Source organism: Neopsephotus bourkii, unplaced genomic scaffold (genome assembly GCF_033783945.1).
Source record: "Neopsephotus bourkii isolate Nb327-2 ecotype Australia unplaced genomic scaffold, CSIRO-AGI_Nbou_v1 NB_196, whole genome shotgun sequence".
Lineage (NCBI taxonomy): Eukaryota > Metazoa > Chordata > Aves > Psittaciformes > Psittacidae > Neopsephotus > Neopsephotus bourkii.
Window position 1 is genome coordinate 6,653,834 of NW_026900709.1, and position 24,172 is coordinate 6,678,005.

At 40.7% G+C, this 24,172-nt stretch overlaps 1 protein-coding gene across 4 annotated transcripts in view; it reads left to right on the forward strand.

Moving 5' to 3' along the window:
* Nucleotides 1-5,920: 5,920 nt before the first annotated feature.
* Nucleotides 5,921-24,172, forward strand: part of INO80D (INO80 complex subunit D) — a 45,254-nt gene continuing 27,002 nt past the window's right edge. For 3 of the 4 annotated variants that reach the window (XM_061378269.1, XM_061378273.1, XM_061378263.1), the window contains exons 1-5: nt 5,921-6,351; nt 7,696-7,765; nt 15,533-15,628; nt 15,741-15,987; nt 21,793-22,541. In XM_061378269.1, the coding sequence (XP_061234253.1) occupies nt 15,770-15,987; nt 21,793-22,541 (967 nt within the window). In that variant the 5' untranslated portion in view covers nt 5,921-6,351; nt 7,696-7,765; nt 15,533-15,628; nt 15,741-15,769. The remainder of the gene's footprint in view (nt 6,352-7,695; nt 7,766-15,532; nt 15,629-15,740; nt 15,988-21,792; nt 22,542-24,172) is intronic. The other variant, XM_061378282.1, reaches the window with a different exon arrangement.

Sequence of the window (24,172 nt, forward strand, 5' to 3'; positions counted from 1 at the left end):
GTTGTCTTCATCCAAAAGCCACTTTACAGTAACACATATTAGCTGATTGAATGATGTCAGCAATGTGTCCCAAAGTACCTGGGTATCCCCAACAATCCACAGCTAAACATACCAGAAATGGTGCAGGGTCATAAGCAATGTACACAAACCCCTGCAGTTCAAACTCTAACATCAGCAAAGCCTGCTATACCCAACACTGTTAATGTTTCCCACTGGCTTCATGCAAGCATCAGTTCACAGTGTCTAATGCTGAGAAGCCTACTGAGATTTTCTGTGTAGCAAGACATAATGTCTGGTAGAGACATCTCCTCCCTCTGGTGCCAATACTGAATTTTGAATATACTTAACTAGTATTTCAAAGAAATAATTTCATTCCTTCTTGTCACCTTCTGTACACCTGTGACTATGTTTGAAATGGATCAGAGATGAGAACCATGCATCAAAAAGGAACATACTAAAAGCAAAAAGCTTCATAGGTAACAAATAACTTACAAAATCCCCTGGAATCTCATGACCCTGGACAGTAATTAAGTCTCATGCTTTGATGTTAACACCAACCAATTTTGAAAAAACCCTGTCCTGCATGCTTTTCATGTTTGAATTATCCATCACAGGCTATTCCACACCTTTGTTGAAAGCATTTTATGGGTACTCTCAGAAGACTAAGGGTTCGTTGATTTAGTCCACAGTGGGAACTGTCATCTTTCCGATCTGCAGTGATGACCACAACCCACTCTATCCTGAATGTAAATGAACAACTGAACTAATAGCAGAAAGAAGGACTGGTGATGAAGTCTATGGCTCCTTAACTGCTGCAATTACAGTTAATGAAATACCAATAGGAGCAGATAGTAAAACTACAGTAGCATACTTTGAATTAACAGTGGGTTTTCCAGTAAAATGGGACTGTATTAGAGCATTCTGCTGGGACAGTTTATTCCATTCATTTGGCCTCTAATTAAAGAAGCCTTCATCTACAGATGCCTTTCATGTACTCTGGACAACCTTCCCACAACTAAGTCTTACTATTTTGTCTTTGCTGAGCTTTAGGAAGACAATACCATTTATTTAATGTAGAGCAAAACACACATTGATGATGAACAGATTAGTAAGTCTTAGTTAATTACTATTTTCAGTACAGTTCACAATTAATGATACTATCATGCAATAGCTAGCATACGTCTGCTCCCACTTGGCTATTTAAATATTAGTATATTTAGAACTATTTTGTTCTGCAACTACTCCTACTGAACTCCACAGCTGGTTATGAAATCAGCTATCAGATGTGCTAGAGACAACCACTGCAATAAAATGATCACATTAAACAACTGTTGAAAAGTAACAATAAGCATTTTTCAGTAATACTACTATGCTGGGCTTTACCAGTTAGCTTGACTTCAGAAATTACCACAGCCAAACAAACCAATACCACATAAAAGCTGCTGCTCAAGATGCTGCTTAGAAAAATGTATCAAGAATTTTGGTATTTGTCACCCTTTTCAGTGTTTAAATACTACAAGATCTTCTATGGAAATGTGGCTGTATGTATAAAAGTCTCTAATGAACATCTACACAGAGTTGTTCCTCCCTTTCACAATATTCATCTGCATTTTAAATAAACTACTGATCCCTTTCACAAGCATTTGAAGATGCTGGAACTGTTCTTTCGAGGAATAATACCAAGACGCTGACGTTATAACACTATTTACTGAAAACCCCAGACTCTTTACCACATGCAGAGACTAAGTCATGCTCCAGAAATTCCTGAGGTCTACACCTAGGGCGCATATGACCTTGTGAGAGAGTCAGGGTTCATTTCTTTATGCAGCTTCCTCCAGTAACTGGTATACAACCTAAAGCATCTATTCCATTACTTTTATTAGACTCACAGAGTTTATTCACTATGTCACTGCCCTCTGTCTCACTATTAATACCGGTGAGACACACCAGCAAAGTATGCCTCATTGGCCAGAAACTAGTGATTTAGGGAACATTAATGTTCTGTGACCACTTTGTGCGCAAATGTGCAATGTGTTTACTGGCTGGAGCAGCTGGTCCAGGGATGTTGCCACTTTAAAGTCAAGGCAGACAGAAAGAATTTCCAGAATACAGTTCTCTGTGTTGTTTGGGGGATGTTTCTTGCTCTGGTATTACATGTTATCCTTGTATAGGAGTCTCAGAGTCCAATTCGTTCTCCAACGTTATTTCAGAGAACTGCTCGACGCTATCAAAATGATGCATCTCCCTATTCAAGTCTTGTCCATAAAGATAAACAAACCTTTTTTAAAGTCTTTTCATTCTGTACTACTAAAACAAGCACACTATCCTGCTTTAGGGTGTTACAGTGTAACACTGTATTGCCAGCAAAACAAGTAAAATAATATTTGCAATTTTTAATAAGTTACTGAAAAGCAAATCCTTTTAATCCTCTCAGGTAAATAAAGTTTGTTAAATAAACTCATCCATCTATAATGTACAGATTTTAATTTCTCTGTTGAATGATTACACAATAGTCCATGTAACTCAGATACAGTAATTTTCTTCTCTTTACTCTGTCCTCCTTAAAAAGCTGGTTTTCTTTTACGACACTAAAAAATACCCGATTTCAGCTTTTCTATTCTATTTTCTGTTCCAAAGTAGATTCAGAATGTTTCTCAGTTCCCTTAGCATTAAGTTTCTGGCTTTGCAATTAACACACATCAAATAGATCTCAGGATGTCACCAAAACGTGTAATGCTACTATGATGCATGTTTAAATTTAGGCATGCAAGTAATCCGATTAAAGTCAGCATCTGCAAAGTCAAACACATAGCCAGAGACAGGGTTTACTACTGTGTCTGTGTTCAGGTTCTCAACTGCTTTCATTGCCATTTCTCTTAACATGTTGGATCATCTGCATCCCATTATAAAAAGAATAAAAATACTAAGATGCCTCTCAGTGGGCTGTACAGATATTCTCAAAAGTACCACAGAAAGACTCAGCATAGGCTGGTTGTTTATGGTGTGCCTTCTCTTCCCAAAACACTAAAAATACTGCAATAAAGAGAACTTGAATTACAGTTGAATTACACTGAACTGCAGTTAAAAGAAGCAATCCTGTTGTTTAGCATAATACCAGATACAAGAAATCACTTAGGATGGAAACTTGAATTTGGTACTCTAGCAAAACCCTACCAACTTTTATGTAAGAGTTTTAATGGAAGTAAGTATTGAGTGACTCTTCAAACACTTCTGAATTACTAATCAGGCCTGCAAGCAATTGCAAAACTGGGATCTGAGAATTTGGCCCTTTATTAAAATAAAATAAAATGAAATATTAGCTTAATGCTGCCTTTGTTGAATTTCTGAATCGACTGAAATAATCCGAGTATTTCAAAAGTGTTTTTTTAATTATCCCATATATGACCAACATTTGTAATCCCTGTCATTCCTGTAATGAATTTTAGATATAGAATATAAAAGTATTTTTTGCTAAAATATCTTACAAAAAGAATCATTATACTTCGTGCTCCAAAGCACACTATAATGACTGGTAAGATTATGAAGTACTCTAGTTATCACATTACTTCTACGCAAAACACAAACTCTTTTAAAATACAATCTAGGAGCAGCATATTTGATTATTTTTTTGGTTTTCTAATGCCAGAGCAGAATAATGCATTTAATGGATTAATAACCTGATACAGAAAAACACCTTTTACGCAATAACTCCACCAAATGCAACACTCCACAATATTAAAAAGTGCTGGGTAGACTAACCATGATTTAAAAAAAATCCCGCTGAACAAAAACTCTGAAGGAATTACAGAATGATTTTAAACAGTTTGCAGTTTAACAAGTTTCCAAACTTGGAATTACTTGGAAATAGTGGTGAGGCTCTCTTTGTCTAGTTGCGTACCTAGTGAACAGTTAAGTTAGGATGTTTGAAGGGGAGATATCTATAGAAATCTGTTTAATTGTTGAAAGTCCTGGCCAAAGTTTAAAGTGTAATGCATACCTATATTTTACTGAGGGTGATCTTGCACTCTCATCCGTGCCTGTGTCAGGGGTGTTGGAATTAGATGATCTTCAAGACCCCTTCCAACCCAAACCCATTCTCTGGTTCTACACAGTTTGACTTAAAGACCAGCTGACTTGGAATTCAAATATAGAATCATAGAATCATAGGTTAGGGTTGGAAAGGGCCTTAGGATCATCAAGTTCCAACCCCCCTGCCATGGGCACGGATACCTCACCCTAAACCATATTACCCAAGGCCTCGTCCAACCTAGCCTTGAACACTGCCAGGGATGAAGCATTCACAACCTCCCTGGACAACCCATTCCAGTGCCTCACCACCCTAACATGAAAGAATTTCCTCCTTATATCCAATCTAAACTTCCCTTGTTTAAGTTTTAACCCATTACCCCTTTGTCCTACCACTACAGTCCCTAATGAAGAGTCCACCCCCAGCATTTATCTGAATGAAACCCCCACTATAAACACACAAACCATGCACTATACCAGCTAAGCAAACTCAGAAAGAATGTTTTGAAAAGCGAGTGAACCTTTTTGTTTAAAGATTACAGTAACTGAGCTAAACCAATGTATTTCAGATTTGACAGCTGAGGGGGAGAGGTTGATAACACGCTAAGTAGCAATTCAATACCTGCATTCTTATGATCTTAGTCTGACTACAGTTCAATTAGTCTGTACCACCTGAATAATCGTTACAAATGGAAAAAACTTAAAATACTTTTTTTTAAATGTGTATCTTATTTGTTTTCTAATTATTTCCTCTTCGTTCAGGACAAATAATCTTTGCAGTTCATCTCTGAACAAGGCTGTGCATAATCTTATCACAAGAAATATCATCACAGGTCTGCTGAACACAGTGACCAATGTCTTCCCCCACAGATACACCATAGCATCTCACACAGTTTTGACAACATTTCTTACATTCTTTTACTATAAATAGTAAAAATAAATAGCAAATGATCTAATAAAAACATATTCAACAAACAAAATGGCAACTTTTTAATATTACAAGATACTGTAGTGTACATTTAGAGCATTTCTCAACCCTGTAAATAAGTCAGGAATATTATTATTCATAAATACCAGGAACAAAGCCCCCAAATCAAAACAGTAACTTAAAAAAAACTAAAACTGATTTTAGAAGGCTGTAAAGCGCTTTGAAAACATTAAAAAAAAAAAAACTCAACCAAATTTCTTGCTATGAGCTTTACTTTTTCACATCTCATCCTGAAGGGCAGACAATGGTACGTTTATTAGCAGGTTAGCAGAATTTCTCTGATAATATATCACAGGTTCCACTCGCATTAAATCCCCTAGAGCTCCTCTACATGACCTATCCTAGGAATAAAAAAAAAAACAACCCAAAACACCAGCCAACAGAAACACCCAAACAACCCCCCCCAAAACAACACAAAACCCCAAACACCCCAAAAGTAAAACCTTGTTTTTTTCCTACCTGTACATTCAGTTTTATTCACAATGCTTTAAGAGAAAGACGTAATAATACAATTATGCGGAACTATCCCCCCACGTCAATCTCAGCTGTTCTACTGAAAAGCTACCAAAAAAGTTACACTAACTTTTACAATTACACATTAATTTAAAATCTATCACACAACAACAACAAAGTTATCAACTTTATGCATTACAGAAAAAAATACGAATTTTTAATTTTTGAAGAAAAACAAAGTTACTAAAAATGTAATTTTTTACCGTACCTCCTTTAATTTTTTTTTTCCAGAAAGCTGATCTTAACAGGTTACAAAGAAAATTATTTCTTCAGCCACACGCCTTTGTATTTTATTTTTATTTAAAATAAAAAGCCACATAAATGATAAAAAACCTGATTTTGGCCATTTGGCTCCATCCCGCAAACTGACACTTTATAAAAACCTTCCGTACTTTTTTCCCCCTCCCTCTCTCCCTCTTTACTACCTCCAAGATGGTAGGAAAGTTGTTGTTTTGGAGGGCAGAGGAGCCGCTCTCTGATGTTATGTCCTCGCAGTGCCTGTAGTGGTGCTGTAGGAGGCTGCTGGCTCTCTTCTTGAGCAGCCCCAGCAGCCCTGCCTTCTTTGCTGGAGAATATATTCAGGGATTCCCCTTAATAATCACCTACCCTCTGAGCACTTTGTAGTTTTAAAATAATAAAGAGCCCCCAAAGCTTCCTCCCCACAAAAAGCAGGATCTTCTGAGAGCCAGAGGGGCAGCAGCTCCACAGCACAGAGCCCGAGCCCATTCCTAGTCCCTCTGCTGGGGAGGAAACTCTGATCTGTCAGCCCAACAGAGGGAAAGGGGGGAGAGGAGAGAGAGGAGAAAAAAAAAGCAGCTGGAAAGGTAAGCCAGGCCCGGCCTGCATCCCCGGGCTCGCGTAGCGCGGCAGGCGGTGCGAAGGGTGCAGGGCGGGCAGGGAGGCGGTCTACGTGAGGCCGGGGATCGGCCGGGGCGGTGTAGGCCGCAGCGGGGGGTGTGGGGAGCCGGGGGAGCGTTCGAGGCTTTCAGGCGCCGAGAGGATCGCCGAAGGGGGGTGAGACGGTCGCCGGGGCCCAGCGGGAGGGTCGGGGTGCTGCGCGGCGGCGCCTATGCCCGGGAGGTGAAGGGCGGCTGGGGAGAACGGAGGCGGGGGGGCGCTAGGCCTCAGCGCGGCGCGGCCCGGCAGCTCCGCTCCCCGCCCTGCCGGGCCCCCCGCGCCGGGCCCCGGGCCCAAAGCGGGCCGAGCCTTGCCGCCGCCGGAGCTTGGCGACTTGGGGGAGGCGGCGGGGACGCTTCGGCCGGGGACACTTCCCCCCCACCCCTCCGCCTCGGGGCGGCGGGGCTCGGGGCGCCGCGGGACTGGACGGGGGGCTGGGGGCGGCATTAATTTGCCGAAAAGACTTTTAATGAGCGGCGGTGGCTGGAGGGGGGGGGGGGTTGCACCCTTTCCCCCAGCCCGGCCCGGGGCCGCCACGGCGGAGGCGGTGCCGGTCCCGCGGGGCGTGCGGGGCCGCGCCGGCCGCGGCCTGGAAAGTTTCGCGGCGTTTTTAGGGTGCTTCCCCCGCCGCCGTCTGCCCCGCGGCCGCGGGGACGGAGCCGGCGAGGAGGGGGCGCCGCGGCCGCAGCTCCCCTCCACGCCCGTCCCGTTCCCTCCCCCCCCCCCCCCCTTCCTCCCCGTCGGTGAACCCCCTCGTCCGGTCCGGTGTCGGGCTGCCTGGCCTCACAACTTTTTGGGGAGGGGGTGGGCAAGTGGTACTGGGGGTGTGGGGAGGCCGTCAGAGTGCCCCCCCTGCCCCGTAAGCTGTCGGCACATGGGGGTCCCAGACCAGCCCCGTTAGCTGGGGGGTGAGGGATAGGAGCGAGGGGCTGCCTCGGCCTCACCTTTGCGACCCGCCACGTGCGGGGTGGGCAGCCCCCTCAGCGCGGCCGGGGTCCCTCAGCCGCCCACCCTGCTCGGGGACGGTTGGCATCAGCAGGGCTGGCCTAGCAGCCCCCTGGCCCCGCAGCCACAGGAAGGGATCACTTCACCGGCCCCTACACGGCAAAGGCTGTGTCTGGATTTGCGCCCTGGGCCCCTGTCATGTCCCTGCTGGGGGACCCTAGCTGTGCCCACGGGCCCAGGTCCCACTGGGGTGGGGGGTGCCTGTGAGGTGCTGCTGCCCCCCGGGACTGGAAATGAAAGGATCGTTTTTTTTCTGTTGTTTTCAGGGAAAAGAACGTCTGGTAGTTGTGAAGTGAGTCCACTGGAAAGCCCACCAACGCGCTTCGCCCCGCACAGGTGAAATAGCTCTGGTTTATAGTGTGGGAGGTGTCTGATTTTGGTCAAATGCTCTTTACTGTGTCTTTTGGCTTGAAATGCTAATGGCTCTGTACAGGTAGCCTCTAGTGAGTTTAGGAAATTAAAGTAACGCTTACCTTAAAGCCTTGTATTATACCATCTGATTAAGATACATAGATCTGTAGTTGCTTCTAACTTTGTTACCTAACAACATACGGTAAAGATCTATTTTAAGGCTGTTCTCAATTCTTTAGAATTGGTAGACTTAAAATTGGCAAATTTAGGGCAATGCATCGGTCCTCTGTAGTTGAGTGCCTTCTCCTATGGACACCCTTGTGCTGGCAGTGTTTCACACTAGGGCTGTCCATACCCACCAGGTACCACTGCAGATGCCTGAACCAGAGCGCCTCTGTTCTGTGTTGTCACTTAACAGCCTGGTAGCATTTCCACAGCCATCTTCAGCCTTTTATATGATTTATTTGTAATACATACATGTATCAGACAAGTTTTATTAATCATAAATTATCTACAGAAAGCAACCCAAAATTTACCTAGTGGGAGTTTGATGTTTCAGTGTTGTTACAATGAGTGAATTGATCTGTACGTAGGGCCTGGTCCTGCAGAGTTGCGTGTACTGTGTTCTTACAGTATGGTGAATCCTCAGGAGGTACAGATTTACTGTAATATCATATTGAAACTTTGATAGCTCATTACTGCTAAAAGGCTGCTCTGTGAGGAGCTCTGCTCCTTTATTGAGTATTCCTACTGAACCAAGAATGATATTCCTGTATTGTGTGAAAATGAACCTGTTTGTCTTTGCAATATTTGGTCTAAAAATAAGACTGAGGCATTTTGTTTAACCTCATATGCAAGTGCAGATTGTTATTTGAATAAATAAAAGACTTGGACTTACAGCCATTTTTGTGTTCAAGTACAGATGTAAAGTATGCTGTGGTATGTTTAGTCTCTGCTTTCTCTCAGAATCATGGTTTTGATACTTTGAGATAACGTTTTAAAGTACATTTCTGCAATGTCGCAATGGCCTAATGTTCCATTTGTTGCTGTATCTGATTGAAGGCCACCTCTCTGCAGCCCCTCTCACCCTGGCAAAACATGGGCCTGTTTACAGCCACACTGAAATAAGTATGTTTCTGTGCCAGTAAGAGAATCTGCCTGTGAGGATGTGATTGCAGGACTGGGGCCTGAGACCTGCTCACATAGAGAAATCCTTGTTGGAAAGACTTCAAAGATAAGAAGCCTGTCTAGAACCTTAGGTCAGGCATAGCCATGTATAGGAAATTATTTTATTGAAGTCTATAGGAATGTGCTCTTAGCGACAGTTTTGAATGTTCCTACTTAACATCTTTTCTCTTTATAGATCCTTTGAATTTTCCAGAATTCCTACAGTCTTAAATGGTTGTTGGGTTTTTAGGCTTTGGGCTATCGTCACATTTTCTATATGGTACTGTTCATCAGATGAGTGAATCAGCTGAAATTAAAATTCCTGCCTAAGTTTTGTGTAGGAAAACAGAGAAGAATCTGTTCAGTTTTGGAACAAAAAGAATTATTTTTCCCTCCTCTTAATTACGTTTTCTGATGTTGATTAAAACTTGTTACAGGTCTGTAAGTTTTCTAGCCATTACTGTTATTAGGAATAATACTTAAATTTAATTCTCTATTTATTGCAGTATAATCTATGTTACCAGTATTGCCTAAAATGCACTGCTGCTTTTCTGTTAATGCGTCTGACATCCTTATGCAATATAAACTGCCTTTTTGCACAGTTGAGGTAATAAGCTTTCAAAAAAGGCAGAATGAGGACAGCATTGCTGCTTCTATCTTCCTCGATAGGTCTTAACAAGTGAAAAGAAGTAGTCCAACACATGATTCCAGGTGGTAACTAAAAATGTCTAGTAAGATCTTAACATATTACAGTGCCTTGATATGTCAGGCACTTGCATGTGTGTGGAGTACCTTGACTTGTGTATGGCTTTTCAGAGGTCTTCTTGAGTAATGATTGTACTATAGTTAATAAAAGCGTTCCCCACAGGAACTCTTGTAGTTGACTTTGGTTGCTTCCCAGTGTTTTCTGTCTCAATTTGGATGCTTTTACTAACAAAAAGACTCTTGTTTTCAGAATTACAGCAAGCTTGGTTTGGTAGCTTAGTGTAGCAGAGAATTGAGCTGTTAAATGACCAGAACTAAGCCAAAGTTATGGTTAGATCATAGAACGGGGACAAAAGTTATAACTTTGTTGTGTTTATGCCAACCACAATTCAGTGTGGTGCAGCTTCCCTTGATAGAACAGGGCACTTCACAGAGAGGTACTAGTTGCCTAAAGTCTCTTAGTATGAAATAGGAAAAAGGAATGTGTTTTCTCTCTAATAATATCATTTTTACTAATACTGACTGAAAGGGTTTACTGAAAAAGTAGCTTTAAATGCTTGTCTTTTTGCAATGATTTTTATGGTCTGTGTTAATCTCTGAAGAGTGGATGTAATTCCATGTTGCCGAAACATCTTCAAATCTCTGTATTTAGTGTTAGTTTCACTAAAAGGGTCAGGCAGTGACAACGCAAGGAATTGTTCTTTCTTGGTCAAGTTGAGGAATCAACAAAAGTACTTCTTAGCTGTTTGTGTTTGTGGAAAAACTGACGTTTTTGGAGATCCACGTTCCACTTCTGGCCCCAAGCTACTGGTTTAGGAAACATATGTAGGTGATTATACCTCGTCTGTGAGATTTCATGAAGACACCAAGAAATTTAACATGAAATTTGTGCTAGTATTAGCAAATGCTAAACGACACAGTTAAGATTTCTTTAATCGTGGCTTTTGTTTGGATGCAATGTGTGAAGCTCAGAGTTCAGTCCTCTTAATTATACATCTTTTAACCACCAACATATAATTGCCTTGCAATTTACAATGCATTTGGGGATTCCATTGCCTAAAAGGGTCTTACGTACGTTGAATGTCAAGTTCTGAGCATACATTTAAGAATGTATCCAACCCACATGATTTAAAATATTATTCTCAGCACAGTGTTTCCTCAAAATTACTGATTGATTTTTGGGGCTGTAATACTTTGGGCTTTCTAATAGTGACTAAGCCATTAACTTCTGTGTAGACTACAGATGATGTCAGGTACCAGATTTCTGTATGACATAATGCTGATGCTCAGGATGGTTTAGGAAAGAATGCCCCCCCAAGTTTGCTGCTGTGCCGTTTTCCAGCCTCTCTGAAGGACTGTTTAACTGTTTTGGGAGAGGGTGTGTGGGGTGCAGAGCTACAGCTTTGTTGTCTTGGAGCTGATGTGCGCTGCAAGAGAAATTATTATGCCTGCTTGCCAGTACTAGAAGTGGTTGGGAGCTGGCTTCTTCCTGTGCATGCCAGCAGGTACAGACAGTTGCGCACGTGTGTACCTGTTTGTATTTAAGTCTTTCATTTCTCTCTTCACAGTCACTTTGCAAACCACCTTCTGGTGTCTTACTGACCACCAGTGGCTGCACTCAGCAAGACAAGTAGCTCTGCTCTAAGTGATGATGTCACACAGTGTGGCTTTGCTCTGTGTCCTGTCTGTCCTTGCTGTAAAGTCTTGCTGGGATGCCGAGTTTCTTGGCCTTCACATGTACAGATAGGGCTTTCGCCAGAGAGATAGGATTTTCTTCCAGTTGACTGCTCAGGAATAAAAAATGGGAGAATGGGAGAAATGAGTCTGTTATAACATTACAAGTGTTAGTGGTAACCTCATAAAAACATAAGAAATACACTGCACTGCTGGTCCAATCAGGGGTTGATCCAACCTAGTATTCTATCTTGGGTAGTAGGAGTAGATGGTGCTATTTAGGAAGAGCACGAAGACCCAGCCACTTTAAGTGTTTCCACCATCCATATTTGTTAAATTGGACAGGCTAGGAGGTGCATCACTTATGTCCCCACTGTATGAATTTTTCTATTGTTTTTTTAAACCTGATAATACTTCTATAGCCTCTTGTGACAGCAAGGTTTAGCAGTTCACTACCCATGAGTGGTAAAAATGAAGTGCTACTTTAATGTTTTGAGTCAGTCTCTTACTAGCTTCATGAAGTGCCTGTAGTTCTAATACTGTGTGATATGGTATACAATTGTTCTGTACTGACCTTATCCCCTACCAGGATTTTTTAAACCTCGCTCATGTCTTACATGATTTGGCAATGGCACACATACATTTTTTTATTCTTCTCTGTTCTTTGCCCTGTTGCTTATGACCAGTTCAAAATCTTTTATTCAGAATCATTTGTTTAAGGAAAATTAAGGTTCTTCAAGAAGCAGCCTCTAGTTTCTCTTTCATGGGTTGTGGCTAATGCTAGTTGGAGTATATACAGGCATAAGCTATGTTTCTGTGCAGGCGTATATTATGTTTCTGTTGAACCTTTCTACATCTTCAATGTAGAAAACCCAAAACAGCTTCCGGAAAGTTTTGTTCCCTGATATTTTTGCAGTGAAGTACAGCTGCTTAAGCATTTGATTTTTTCCAGGGGAAGTCCATGTTTCCGTCATCTCTTACTGAATCCTGTGGGACAAAAATAGTTTCTCCCCCACCCACTGTTTAGCTAAGTGTAGTTTCAGTTCTCTTCAGTTAAGGGACATGTGTCTATTCCATGCTTGTGCTACTTCTTTATGTAGCAACAAAAAGCTCTGTTGAGAACTCCTGTATATTTTGTTCAAAATAAAATATGCCATTGGATTAATCAGCAGATTCAAAAATCTTTGTTATTTATGTATATATATATATAAAAATATATATGGTAAGCCATGGAATTAATAAATAAAACAAGCTATTTTTTTAGATTATGTACAATCTCAGTCTCTGATCCTGCCAGTTTATACACATAGCACCACTGTCTTTTGGGAAGTCTATGTAGGAAACTACCAATAAAGATATGATTGCAAGTTTGAGAAAGTTGCTGTAGGCTTTTTTAATGTAACATTGGCTGCTAGGTGTATTAGCTTTGCTTTTGTTTGTTGCACTAATCGATTGCTATCAGGATTTTTAACATGGTTATATTTGCATGAGCATCGCTTAGTATATATATAGACCCAAAAATTGATGCTCATGCTCATTGATTTCCCTGAGGAGTATTGTCAGTACTTTTGCTGAAACGTTTCATATGGCATTGTACTTGTGCCCTGTATCTTTCAGACAAACGAGAAGTAAAATACTATGCCTGCCTTGACACAGTCAAGCTAAATGCAAAACTAAGACTTAATTACGAGTTAAATCCAAAAGTAAGACTAGGGGCACAAGAATAAATCCAGGATTATAGTGGCTGGGAACTGTGGAGCAGTTTCTTTACAGAAGTTTAACGGAGGCACATCAGGTATATATTTCTTGCTGGTTGCTTTGGAATGTTCTGAGGTACTCTTTTTCTTTGGTCTGCTGCTTGATAACCTTCAGAAAATAAATGTTTTTGGGTTGTGCAGAAAAGGAGAAGGTCATTGATCTGTCAAAAGCTCTGGAAAGGATGGTAGTAGCTTGAAAGAAGGTGGTAAATAAAACAGAAATAGCAGCACGTGAGTCACTCCAACTGAAAGATGCACTGATTCTGTCAAATTTTTCATCCTGTCCAGTATGCCACCAAATAAAAGCTTCAGTTGTGTGTATGGATGCAATTAGTTAAGAATAAGACAACCTTTTTGCTGCCATAGTAATGGAGGAGGCTGTATCTCAAACATATGGGACCCAAACCCAGATCACAGCTCCTGTACTGAGCACATCACCATGGGATTTATGTTTTTGTTTCATGTTGTTGCTGAAGTGTGTGTCAGTATCTGCCTCAAAGGTGTCTGAAGGGATTATTTGCTTCCTAGCATGCCAAAGAAGAGAGAGTTCCCTCTTTCCATTCTGTATGTATGAAGAGCACGGCCAACGGTGAACTTTATTGTTCTTAATACTGATGTGTTGTGAAGGGTCGTACTCCAGGGATTGATTTCAAATATATATAGTAAGTGCTCCTTACTTTCATGTACTCATAATGCTTGCAGGCATTGAGGGAAGTTGGGAAAGGTGATTGGAACTGGATTAGGTATCTGTGCTTGTGTTGTGGCTATCCAGTATAAACAGAACAGGAGGCCTCTGCCCCTGGGGGTCTGTGCTTGCATGTGTGCGTGGAAAGGGAATTTTGTATGAAGAGGAAATGCGAAATGATCCTTATTATTGTCAAATGATTAATCAGGTCACTTGTGCTAGTTATGTTTTGTAGCGCATCTCCATTCTGTCTGCTGTGCATGCTGCACTTGTACATGTACAACTGTTTCAGTAATTTTAAGTGTGTTTTTAAATTTTCAGTAGTCTTCTGTCCTTCTGCTCCTAGATAATATGCTAATGTAAGGCCTGGTTTATACAATTCACTGTTAGAAGTGTGACAGGGTGTTTTGTTTTGCCTTGGTGACCTAAAGTTGCTTCTGTAGGTCCTCCAGTGCCATAGTGCTTTTTGTTTTCTCACAGTACATTTACACAGTGGAAAGTGAAGCCTTATACCTTCACAAGAGGAAACTGCATATTTCCTCAAAAGTCTGTGTAGGTTCCTTCCTTGCACGCATGTTCTTGCCGTTTCAGGCCTTGGGAATAAGTAAATGGATTGGGGTGGTAATCTGACAAGTCAGCACGTTTGTCACATGCCTCTGATTTATAATGTATTTCCTCATTATCACCTCTATGTACATTCATTTGCCTGGTATATGACACATGAAACAGAACTGAGTGATGAATACATCATGTTTAAAAGAGTTTATTCCAGTGAATAGATGGTGTTTCAAAGTTTATTCCAGTGCTTTTGGGATGGCCTTTCTGAATAAGAGCTGCCTTTGAAGGCTAAGCTGAGTGTAGCTGAGTAGCTGCAGAATATGTGTGCTGTTAATTTTATTTGAAGCTACTTTGGGTTTGTTTGTTTTCTTTGTTTCTTTGTTTGGGTTTTTTGTTTGCTTGTTTGTTTGTTTTTTTAAAGATGATTGCCAAAGACTCCATAGTGTTGGGAAATGAAAAGTATGATTGCATGAGTTTGCACTGTAGGAGTCTTATTTTAGAGTGGGGAAAAAACCCCAGCCTCTTGCTGAAATATTTCAGCTCTCCTGGCATTGATGGGAGTGCTTCCTCTGACATTATTAATGCTCACATTTACCTAAAATTAGTACAAGGAGGTAAGAAAAGCTCTGAAGAGCCGTGATGACCTCAGGAAAGACTGCGTATTGATGCTTGCAGAAGCTGTGGGCAGCCGCAAACTCTGAAGACTATTTATCAGTAATGGTCTTCATGGCAAAGAAAGCTTTAAAACCAAAAAGCTTTCTTGCACTGCCTGATGAAATTAAAATTTTGCAGAGCAGGGATAGTCACCAACCTTTTTGTAAGCAGATACTGGAAGTAAAACCTCTGCATTTAAATGGGTTATTTATCATTCAACTTGATTCCTGAAAGCAAGTGATCTAATCTGACACTTAACCTTTTTCACCTAGCTTCCAGCCACTTTATGGTAGATGAGTAGAGTTTTGTTTAACAGGTTTAGGTGTGGTGGCAGTAGCGTTATGCCCCCCCCCCCACCCCCCCCAATAATTTCCTTTAATGGTTTCCGAAGATCTGTGAATACTGATTGAAAGCTATTGTGCTAGCAGATTTGGCTTATTGGGTGCTAGCTGAACCACAGGTTTAGTGACTGGACCTGGCCACTTAGTTCTTAAGCAGTAATAATATCTATTTTATTCTGTCTGACTTTGACCTTTTTGATATTTTCCTTAGACAATCTACTTCATCTTGACTCATCATCATTCCAGGATAGAGGTGTCCTTGGGGCTCTCTCTTAACACTGATATGGTACAGAAGATTTAAAATCAGGTATTGTTCTGGGTCCCTTTTTCCCACCAAAATGAAACACACAATCTAGAGCTGAATGCTTTTTATTTTCCCCCCCCTTATGTGATTTGTCTTAATATTATGATTCTTTCAGCTGATGTTCACAAGGAATAGAGTCACGTGATGTATGAAGGCAAACACATACACTTCTCTGAGGTTGACAATAAGCCCTTGTGCTCATATAGCCCCAAACTGTGCAAGCAGAGGCGACTTAACGGCTACGCCTTCTGTATCAGACACGTTCTGGAGGACAAGACTGCCCCCTTCAAGCAATGTGAATATGTGGCCAAGTATAACAGCCAACGCTGCACCAACCCCATCCCCAAATCTGAGGATCGTAGGTGAGTTGTGGTTACCTGTTACAAAGTGGTAAGTGGCTGGGACATAGGCATAAGCTTTCTTTTATGATGCTGCCTGGTTTCAGAGTGAGGAAGGAACTCAAGTGGATTGAATTCCAGGAGGGAATTTTTTAACAGTCTTAACACCAGTAAACTGTATTTTATTTTCTGTGGGAGCCAAGTACTCAGGATGCAATAATGTGCTGCCAAGGAAGTTTCTGGGAGTTTTTTGCTTTTCTCAAATTCCCTATAATCTGTGGATCAAACCTACTATGCACTACCTGCTGTTCTAATTAATTTGCTCTGTCATTCACAGTATATGCTCTTAGAAAGGCCTGCTTGTTTGGCCAGCTGTGCCAAAAGCACACTTCCATCTGCTTTTTGATGACAAACGGTTGAAAATGCATACCTTCTGGGCTTTGGGAGCAGTGACACATGGGGGCAAATCCAGAATTACAATTCAGTGTTTGTGATTTGGTATTGATATGTAATGTTGTATTACTGGATTAAAATAAATATTTCTTGATAACAGATGAACCAGATGGGAAAGTGATGTCCACTCCCATTTCTTCTTTGCTTCCCCGCTTCTTCTTCCCCTCTCTTCCCAAATAGAGATGCCCATGGTGCCCAGGTATTAAGTGTCTTGCAAGAGACAGCACTTGCAGTTGTTGGAGAGCTGGGAATTCAGACCAGATTTACTGAATTGCCACCCATACTGCAACCACAAGGGCATTCTTCTTTGCTTTTTAAGGCCTTATGAACACCAGTGTCATTGGTGTTGCTTGGGTTGAAATAGTAGAATTTGGCTTGTCTTGTCTGCCAGGTATATATGACTTCAGTTTTTCAGTCAGTTGCATGCTTTGCCTGCAACACAGTATTTAATTAATGTGTATGTTAACTATCTGAGGTTTGATCTGTTAGAAGCGATTTTTTTTAACCTAAAATATAAACAAAATATGCCAAAAAAGAGTCAAGCCACCATTCACTGACCTTTCACATTATGAGCTGCTATTCACTAACCTTTTGCATTATTAGTAGTGTTCCCACTGTGCCCTACATACAACTTCCTTCTCAGCTCACAGCTCCCTCTCTTGTCTGAAACAACAGTTGGACTGTGCTCTAAATTAACTTGCACTTCACCTGCCATTTCAGTTGAGGAGACTGATGAAGTGAGAAAAAACCATGAATGTTTGTCAAAAGCTGTAGGGCAAATGCTCAAATGGCACAAGATGAATAACTTTAAGCTGTAATTTGACAGTTGGTGACTGTTTCTTTGCTGCTGTACAATTGAGGCTCTTTGGAAATAAGCTTGCAGAAATGATCATGGAAATTGTTAGCACAAATGGTATGCTGTAATTTCAGATGCAGGAGCTGACTGAACCAGAGTTGCTGTTTACCAAGGGTCATACTTAAAAACAATAGAAATAATACTACTTAATGACACTTTTTTAGGTCTCATATGTTGCCATGGAATTTGAGATTTTTCTTTACACCTTGAATTGAGTTCACACTTTGTTCTTTTTGATTTTTCTCAAGTTAAAGTGAAGTGTGGTCATGACATCTGGTGTATGCTATATTAGAATAATTCAATTGCATGTCGAGTGTCATATTACAGTACTTGAAGAGGACAGCAGGTGTCTGAAGGAGAAAATAAACTTTTAATTTCAAATGAGAGGATGTGATAGTTTGAAAGAATATTTTAAAAGACTGCTTCTTAGGGCAGAGCTTAATTCTAACAATAAAACTTAATGAATGATAGTGATAAGACTGTGCCTGCTCTAAACTCTTTTTTGGCAGGCAAACCTGTATCTGTTTCTTAGGTGACTTTTTTCACACTCCATTTGATATAAAGATCTTTGCTATGTCTGAGGTCTTCACTCATAGCTTTTAATTTTCTGTGTACAAAATTGCTGTCAGATGGTCATTTTGTCACAGTTGTAGACATGTAACTGTACATGATCAGAAGCAGGCTGTATGATGCTCTGACAGCTATCTTACTGGATACTTTTAAAGATGATAAAAAAAGAAGAGTCTTAACAGGACACATGCATTACATGCCAAAAGCTTCATAGTCTGTCCACAGATAATTAAAAAAATTATCACTTGACCTCAGACAAATGGGATGCTACCAGTCACAAAGATGTTTAATATGCTCCCATATTAGTAGATTTCTTGTTAACCATTAACATTCTGCAAATTAAATCTATTAATAGTGCATGACTTCACTGCTGTATTTGAAGTCTAGTTTCTCTATGTGAATATCTTGTTTTTTTAAAGAGTCTGCACGGGGTGATACAGACATGGGTTCTGTATATGTATGCCCTCTGAATATGTTTCCTAATTCTTTTTTATCCAAATATATGCATAGATACTGAAATTCAACTTCAATTTAAGTACAGGGTTATTACAATTTAGCTGGGTTAAATGCCATTTTATCTCTAATTCTTCTCTTTCAAGAGAATCTTTAAAATATTTTGTTAAAATGTAAAAATTTATAAATATATATTTATAAACATTTATAAGTATATGCAAGATGCTTTCCAGTTTATTTGGATCTACATTTAAATAAGGGACAGAACGCGATACCAGTCTGGGATGTACTGGGAAGCAGAATGCAGTTGTATGTGGAAGGCCATGCCCTGGGATGTACTGGGAAGCAGAATGCAGTTGTACATGGGAAACTGTCCAGCTGAAGCTTTCAGAGCCTGTCACCCTTTGTGTGTCTCATGTTACAATAGTTTTAGCGGATATCGACCCACTGCTCTTACCATATGTCCTCATTGCATTCGACCTCACCTGCACAAAATAAGTGCCTTTGTCACTGAGTAAGGAAGGGGTGGAAAAGACTATATTAGATAACTCCATGTGATCCTGTTATCTGGGAATAACTCACAGACAGGTTATAGAAGTGATAAATTGAGCCACTAAGACAGTCACATCAGAATTGGCTCTCATAGGGCCAGCTTGACAACAGGTTTCACACTCAGAGCTGCGTGGAAGGGCCTGTGCTACTTACAGGTGCTGTTCCAGTCTTCCCAGTAATCTGTCTTCCATGGTTGTGGTTTAAACCCAGCCAAAACACAGTGCTGTAACAGCTACATGGAAGAAAATTAACTCTATCCCAGCCAAAACCAGGAAAACTACTAACGCCTTTCCTGGCATTACCTCTGATCCAAAGCGTTTATTGCCTTAAGTCAGCCGGTTATAGACTGGTTCCGGCAGAGTCAGTTAATATCTGTAGCACTGTGTAAAGTCAGAGCCCATTTGGACCAGGGCCAACAAAAAAGCCATCGCAGAACTTGGAAGGATGGGGAAGTTGGTGTATATGCCTGCCTGGCTCTGCATGGGAGTAGCTAGAGCCTGAGAAGGCCAGGGTTGGGTTGGTGCTATTAAATTATGTCTAGCCAAAACTGCCTGTGTGTAGTCTTCTCTAGCCAGAGAGAGAAAGACCTAAGTGCTCTTCCCAGTTTTTTCTTGCTTCTTTTACTCCAAGGTGTATCAGCGTCAGTTGTGCTGAAAGGCAGAGATATAAGAGCTTAAAGCACAGAGCCAACTCAATGTGTACAGGAGTGTGCAAGTGCTTGTGATCTATGTTTTCATTATGTTGTAGCCTGGCATCTATGAGTTTTGTGTCCAGAGGTGATGCCTGCGTAAGATATAGTAGATCCAGTGATGCAGTATGGTCAGCTTTAAGAGCCAAAGCTTTGTTCTGTGCTGTATAAAAATGATTCTGTTACAGTTAAATGAGCAAGCAAAACCCTTGGTAGCCTAATACTCAGAGAATGTTATCAAAGCTTCTTACCTGTTTATTTACCTTATCTATTATTTGCTTTCTCTTTGTTTTTCACAATGAAAACACACAAGCTAGTTTTACCTTCTCACGTTGGCATAAGCACAAAGTGGCAATTTTTAAGTTCTGAACAATAGGAGGGAAGCATTCACGTGCAGCACAGCTCTCTTTTAGTCGGAATTAGAGGGGGGAAAAATTGCCTTGTGTTTTTTGTCTGTTTATTGTTTTGTTTTCTGTCATACTAAAAGTGCAGTTGCAACTGATCTTGGTCTTGTTCAAACAAAATACTTTAAAAGTGCTTAATTGTAATTTTGGGAATAGTGCTGTTGACTTTAAGGAAAGCTTTGTTGAGCCCTCATTATATAATTTTATTTTTAGAAGTGTGTATCTCACTATGAATTTACAGTATTCCAGCGTGTTCTAATAAGGATTTCACACATCGCTGGCTTTCAGCTTGCCTCATCTAGATTTATTTATTGCTTGCAACTTAATTATTTAGACAATAATAAGTAGCTGGACGTTTCAGCCTTTTCTGATTTATGGGTCCTTATGGGTGTGGATGTTTCAAGAAGTTACTTATATGGAGATTGTTAAAAGAGCATATATGAATTTGCTTTTTTGGTTTTTACCTTTTATGGACCCTTTAGAAGCAATTCATGCATTGTTTCTTTAGGGGTGGTTCAACAAGTCGGAAGTCACTAAACTGAAGTGTTAAACCTGGAGGGGGGGTTGGGGGGTTGGTTTGGGCTTTTCTGCTGTTTTTTCTCCATGAAGAACAGGAATAATTTAATTTTAACCTATTTGTTCAAAAAATCCCTTACTTTTCTTGGATTCATACTGACTGGATTTTGAAGGATACCTTCGTGGGTATTTCCTTATCTTGTCCATAGGTACATTGATGTAGACATCACTCTTTCCCCATATCTTTGTTTTCATCTATAAAGCTGCACATTGTAGATGGAATCCTGCAAGGGCAGAAGTCTTGATTGCTGGTGGCATTCTACAGAAGCAGAAGGGGCCTGCCTGTGTGAAACAGGAAAAGGATCAGATAATAGTTTCTACATTTCTATTAACTGCTTGTTTTAATCAGACAAAAATTAATTGTTTAGTTCTTAGTATGTTTTTTTTTAATCTGTGGCCATAAGTTGCAACTCTTTCCTTTTAATTTTCATTACAGACTTTCAGAGGCTTTTTTTCTGCTTTTTTTTTCTTTTAATAACATGACTTTCAAAGATTTTTTTTTTATACATGTATTAGAATAGTTTAAAATCTGTATTTGTGGATTGTATGTATAAGTATTCCTGTCATTGTGTAGACATTTTCTAGCAGCAGAGAACTTCTTTTAAACTAGGTTTTTGTTTGAAGAGCATTCAGCTAATTCTCTGGCTACAAAATTCGTCATGTTAAACTCCTGTTAAGTGCTTATGCTACTTATTCATCGAGTGCAAATAGTGACCCTTCTCAGCAGGTGTCTGTGGTGAGATTGTCCATATAAGAAACTGCTCCGTGCTACAGTGGAATTAGTAATAATACTAATGTGTGTATTGATGAAAATGTTAGCTGCTTCCAGAGAATGAACAGTCAAATGGAAGGAAGTAGTCTTCAGTGTACTTTTCCTTGGGAGCTTTTCAAATGATCAGATTTAATGGCTTGAGTTCTTGCTGGTTTATGTGTCAGACAGTCCATTTGTTTTGTTCACTTTGTTTTGTGTGTATTTACCCTGTTAGAAAGTAAATATTTTGAATGGTTGTGTGTGAATTTCCTGTGAGTAATGAATGAAGAATTTTATATCTTGAGATTACAAATTGTCACTTGTAAGTTTTTGTTTTCTGTTACAGGTTGGGAACACCACAGTTACCTGTTGTATTAGAAGCAGTTATATACGCTTCTTATAAAACCTCTTGTGTTTCAGTCTGTATTCACATGAGACTGAGGGGGCTTCCCTTAGTGATGTCTGTTTTCTTCAGGTTTTACTTACAGTAGTTCAGTTAGTCACTGACTGCTTTTACTTTTCAAAGGTACTGCAACAGCCACCTACAGGTACTTGGCTTTATACCGAAAAAGGAGAGGAAGAAAAAGAATGATCCCATAGAGGAGGTAAAGGTCAGGCATCAGATGGATGCTATGGCCTTCAGTCTGACAGTGCCCACCCTGGCCTTGAAGATGCCCAATGGACTGGATGGGATGTCCCTCTCCCCTCCAGGGGCTAGGCTTCCTCTCCACTACCTGGAGGCAGATTTAGAAGACCCCTTTGCTTTCAATGAGGAGGATGATGACCTAAAGAAAGGGGCAACGGTGAGGAAAAAGTTGCAGAGCAAGTTGGCTCAAAACCGGCAGCGCCAGAGAGAGACAGAGATTTTAAAAGTCCGCCAAGAGCACTTTAGCCCCCTTCCTGCACCTTTGCAGCAGCAGCCTCTGCAGCAGCAGCGCTCCCATCTGCCACCTTCATCAGCTTCGTTAAAGCCGACAGGGCTACCGCAGGGCGTAGTCTGCAAGTCACCTCAACCTCCGAACACCAGCCTACCAATGCAGGGAGTGGCACCCACCACACACACTATAGCACAAGCCCGGCAGTTGTCTAACAAGAGACCTCTGCCTCTCCTGCCACCCGCTAGGGCTCCTGTCACGGACCCTCCAAGGACTGATCGGGTCCTCATGAAAGCCACAGCCTTCTCTCCGCACTTCTCCTGCATGAGCCGGCTACAGAGACTGGTGAAACTGTGCACTCGAAAACAGCAGCTGGAGACTGATCTGTTTCCACATTTAGGTGTGTAGATAATAGATGCACTGCCACTTGTTTTTTTTTAACTTGAAAAAGGGAAATGTCTTCCTAGCTCTGTCCTGCATTTGTGTGTTGCCCTGACAAATAACCCTGACTAGGTAACATCTGGATGTTTTCTTTAGCTCTAAAGTGCTCAGGGAATGCCTGGACCCATCCAGTATGGTTTACAGCATTTTGCTTGTTTCTTAATGTTCTGTTAACCATTTGGGAAATCAAACAGAAGTGTAGAAAACACTGCTTATATGATACAGGCGTTGTATAGAAGGTTTGCAACTCCAGTAATAAAGGTGATGCCAGCTGTTCCTACAGAAGTGAGGAAAGTCAGAGTGATAGCTGTGTGACAAGTGCACATTACAAAATGAGTGAAAGTAAAAGTTTGGAGATTAGTCCATCATTCTCTGCAGATACAAATTTCCAGGGGACTGGGAGAATTGGAGCACAGGAGAATTTTTCTTGATGGGGCCTATTGGTGTACAGAATATGGATGAGCAAAAGCAAAAGACTACTGCAGGAGGGCAGCACCGTTACAGAAGATAATTGGAGAGGTGGAGTCTTGTCCACATTCCAGAGCAGGAATAGTTTCCTTCTCATTATCTAGGAATCGTTACAACCTCTTGCTGCTTGAGAAGATGTAAGTTAATATAGCCAACTTGCTGCTAGGGCAGTAGTACTCTCTAAAGCGTTAAAAAGGTGGCTGATCTCATGGCTTGTCTGATTATGAATACAGACCTAGGTAAACCTAGACAAACTTGTTTTCTCACCTTCCAAAGTCACCTTACTTTTCTGCTTAGTTTTAAATTGAACTTTTCTAACAAGTAAAATACTGATGGTGATAAGAGAAATGGGAATCAGTGGGTGATATTAGAGCAGGAGTGCCTTTTATGATGGGCCTTTCTTTAAAAGAAAAAAAAAAAAGACTTCAAATAAATCTGAACATTCTTCATACAGCATCTTATTTAATTGCAAACATCTGTAATTTTTGCTATTTCAATTAACCTTTTTTAATTTGCTGTTAAGATCTGGCCTTTGGCACTCATGGGATAGCTTGGCTATTTGTTCAGAAGATAATTAGTGTCCCATAGCATGTCTCCAAAGGAGGTTGTTCTTCAGAAAACCTCTTTGATGATCCTATATATAATGCAGGTCTTTTGAGGAATGGCAACTCCAGAGGCACTTCTGAGTGTCACAGACCCCAAAAGCTTAGAAAGTGACCCATGTTTTGAGAGACTGTAGAAACATCACTTTCTGTGTTTAAAGTTTTACATTCTCAAGTGGTGAAGAGAATACAGTTTCCTGAAAAAGAGGCATAGTGCAAAAACTGATTAGACCTATGAACATGTGCATCTGCATAACTGTATGTGTACTCAAGTAGAACATTTTCTATTTGGCAAATTCACAATTATGTGAGAGTGGAAAATACATTTCTAATTTATTCATAATATGCCTTTATATTAAGGACTAGTTATGCTGGTTCAGAGAATTTCAGGATTTCTTTTTTGTGACAGAGTAGCACTAGAGATGACTACACAGAATCTTTAAAAAGATGCAGCCAGTTTTATGTATACCTACATCACAGCTGAGTAATTGGATATTAATGTAACTGCAGTCTTCAGTTT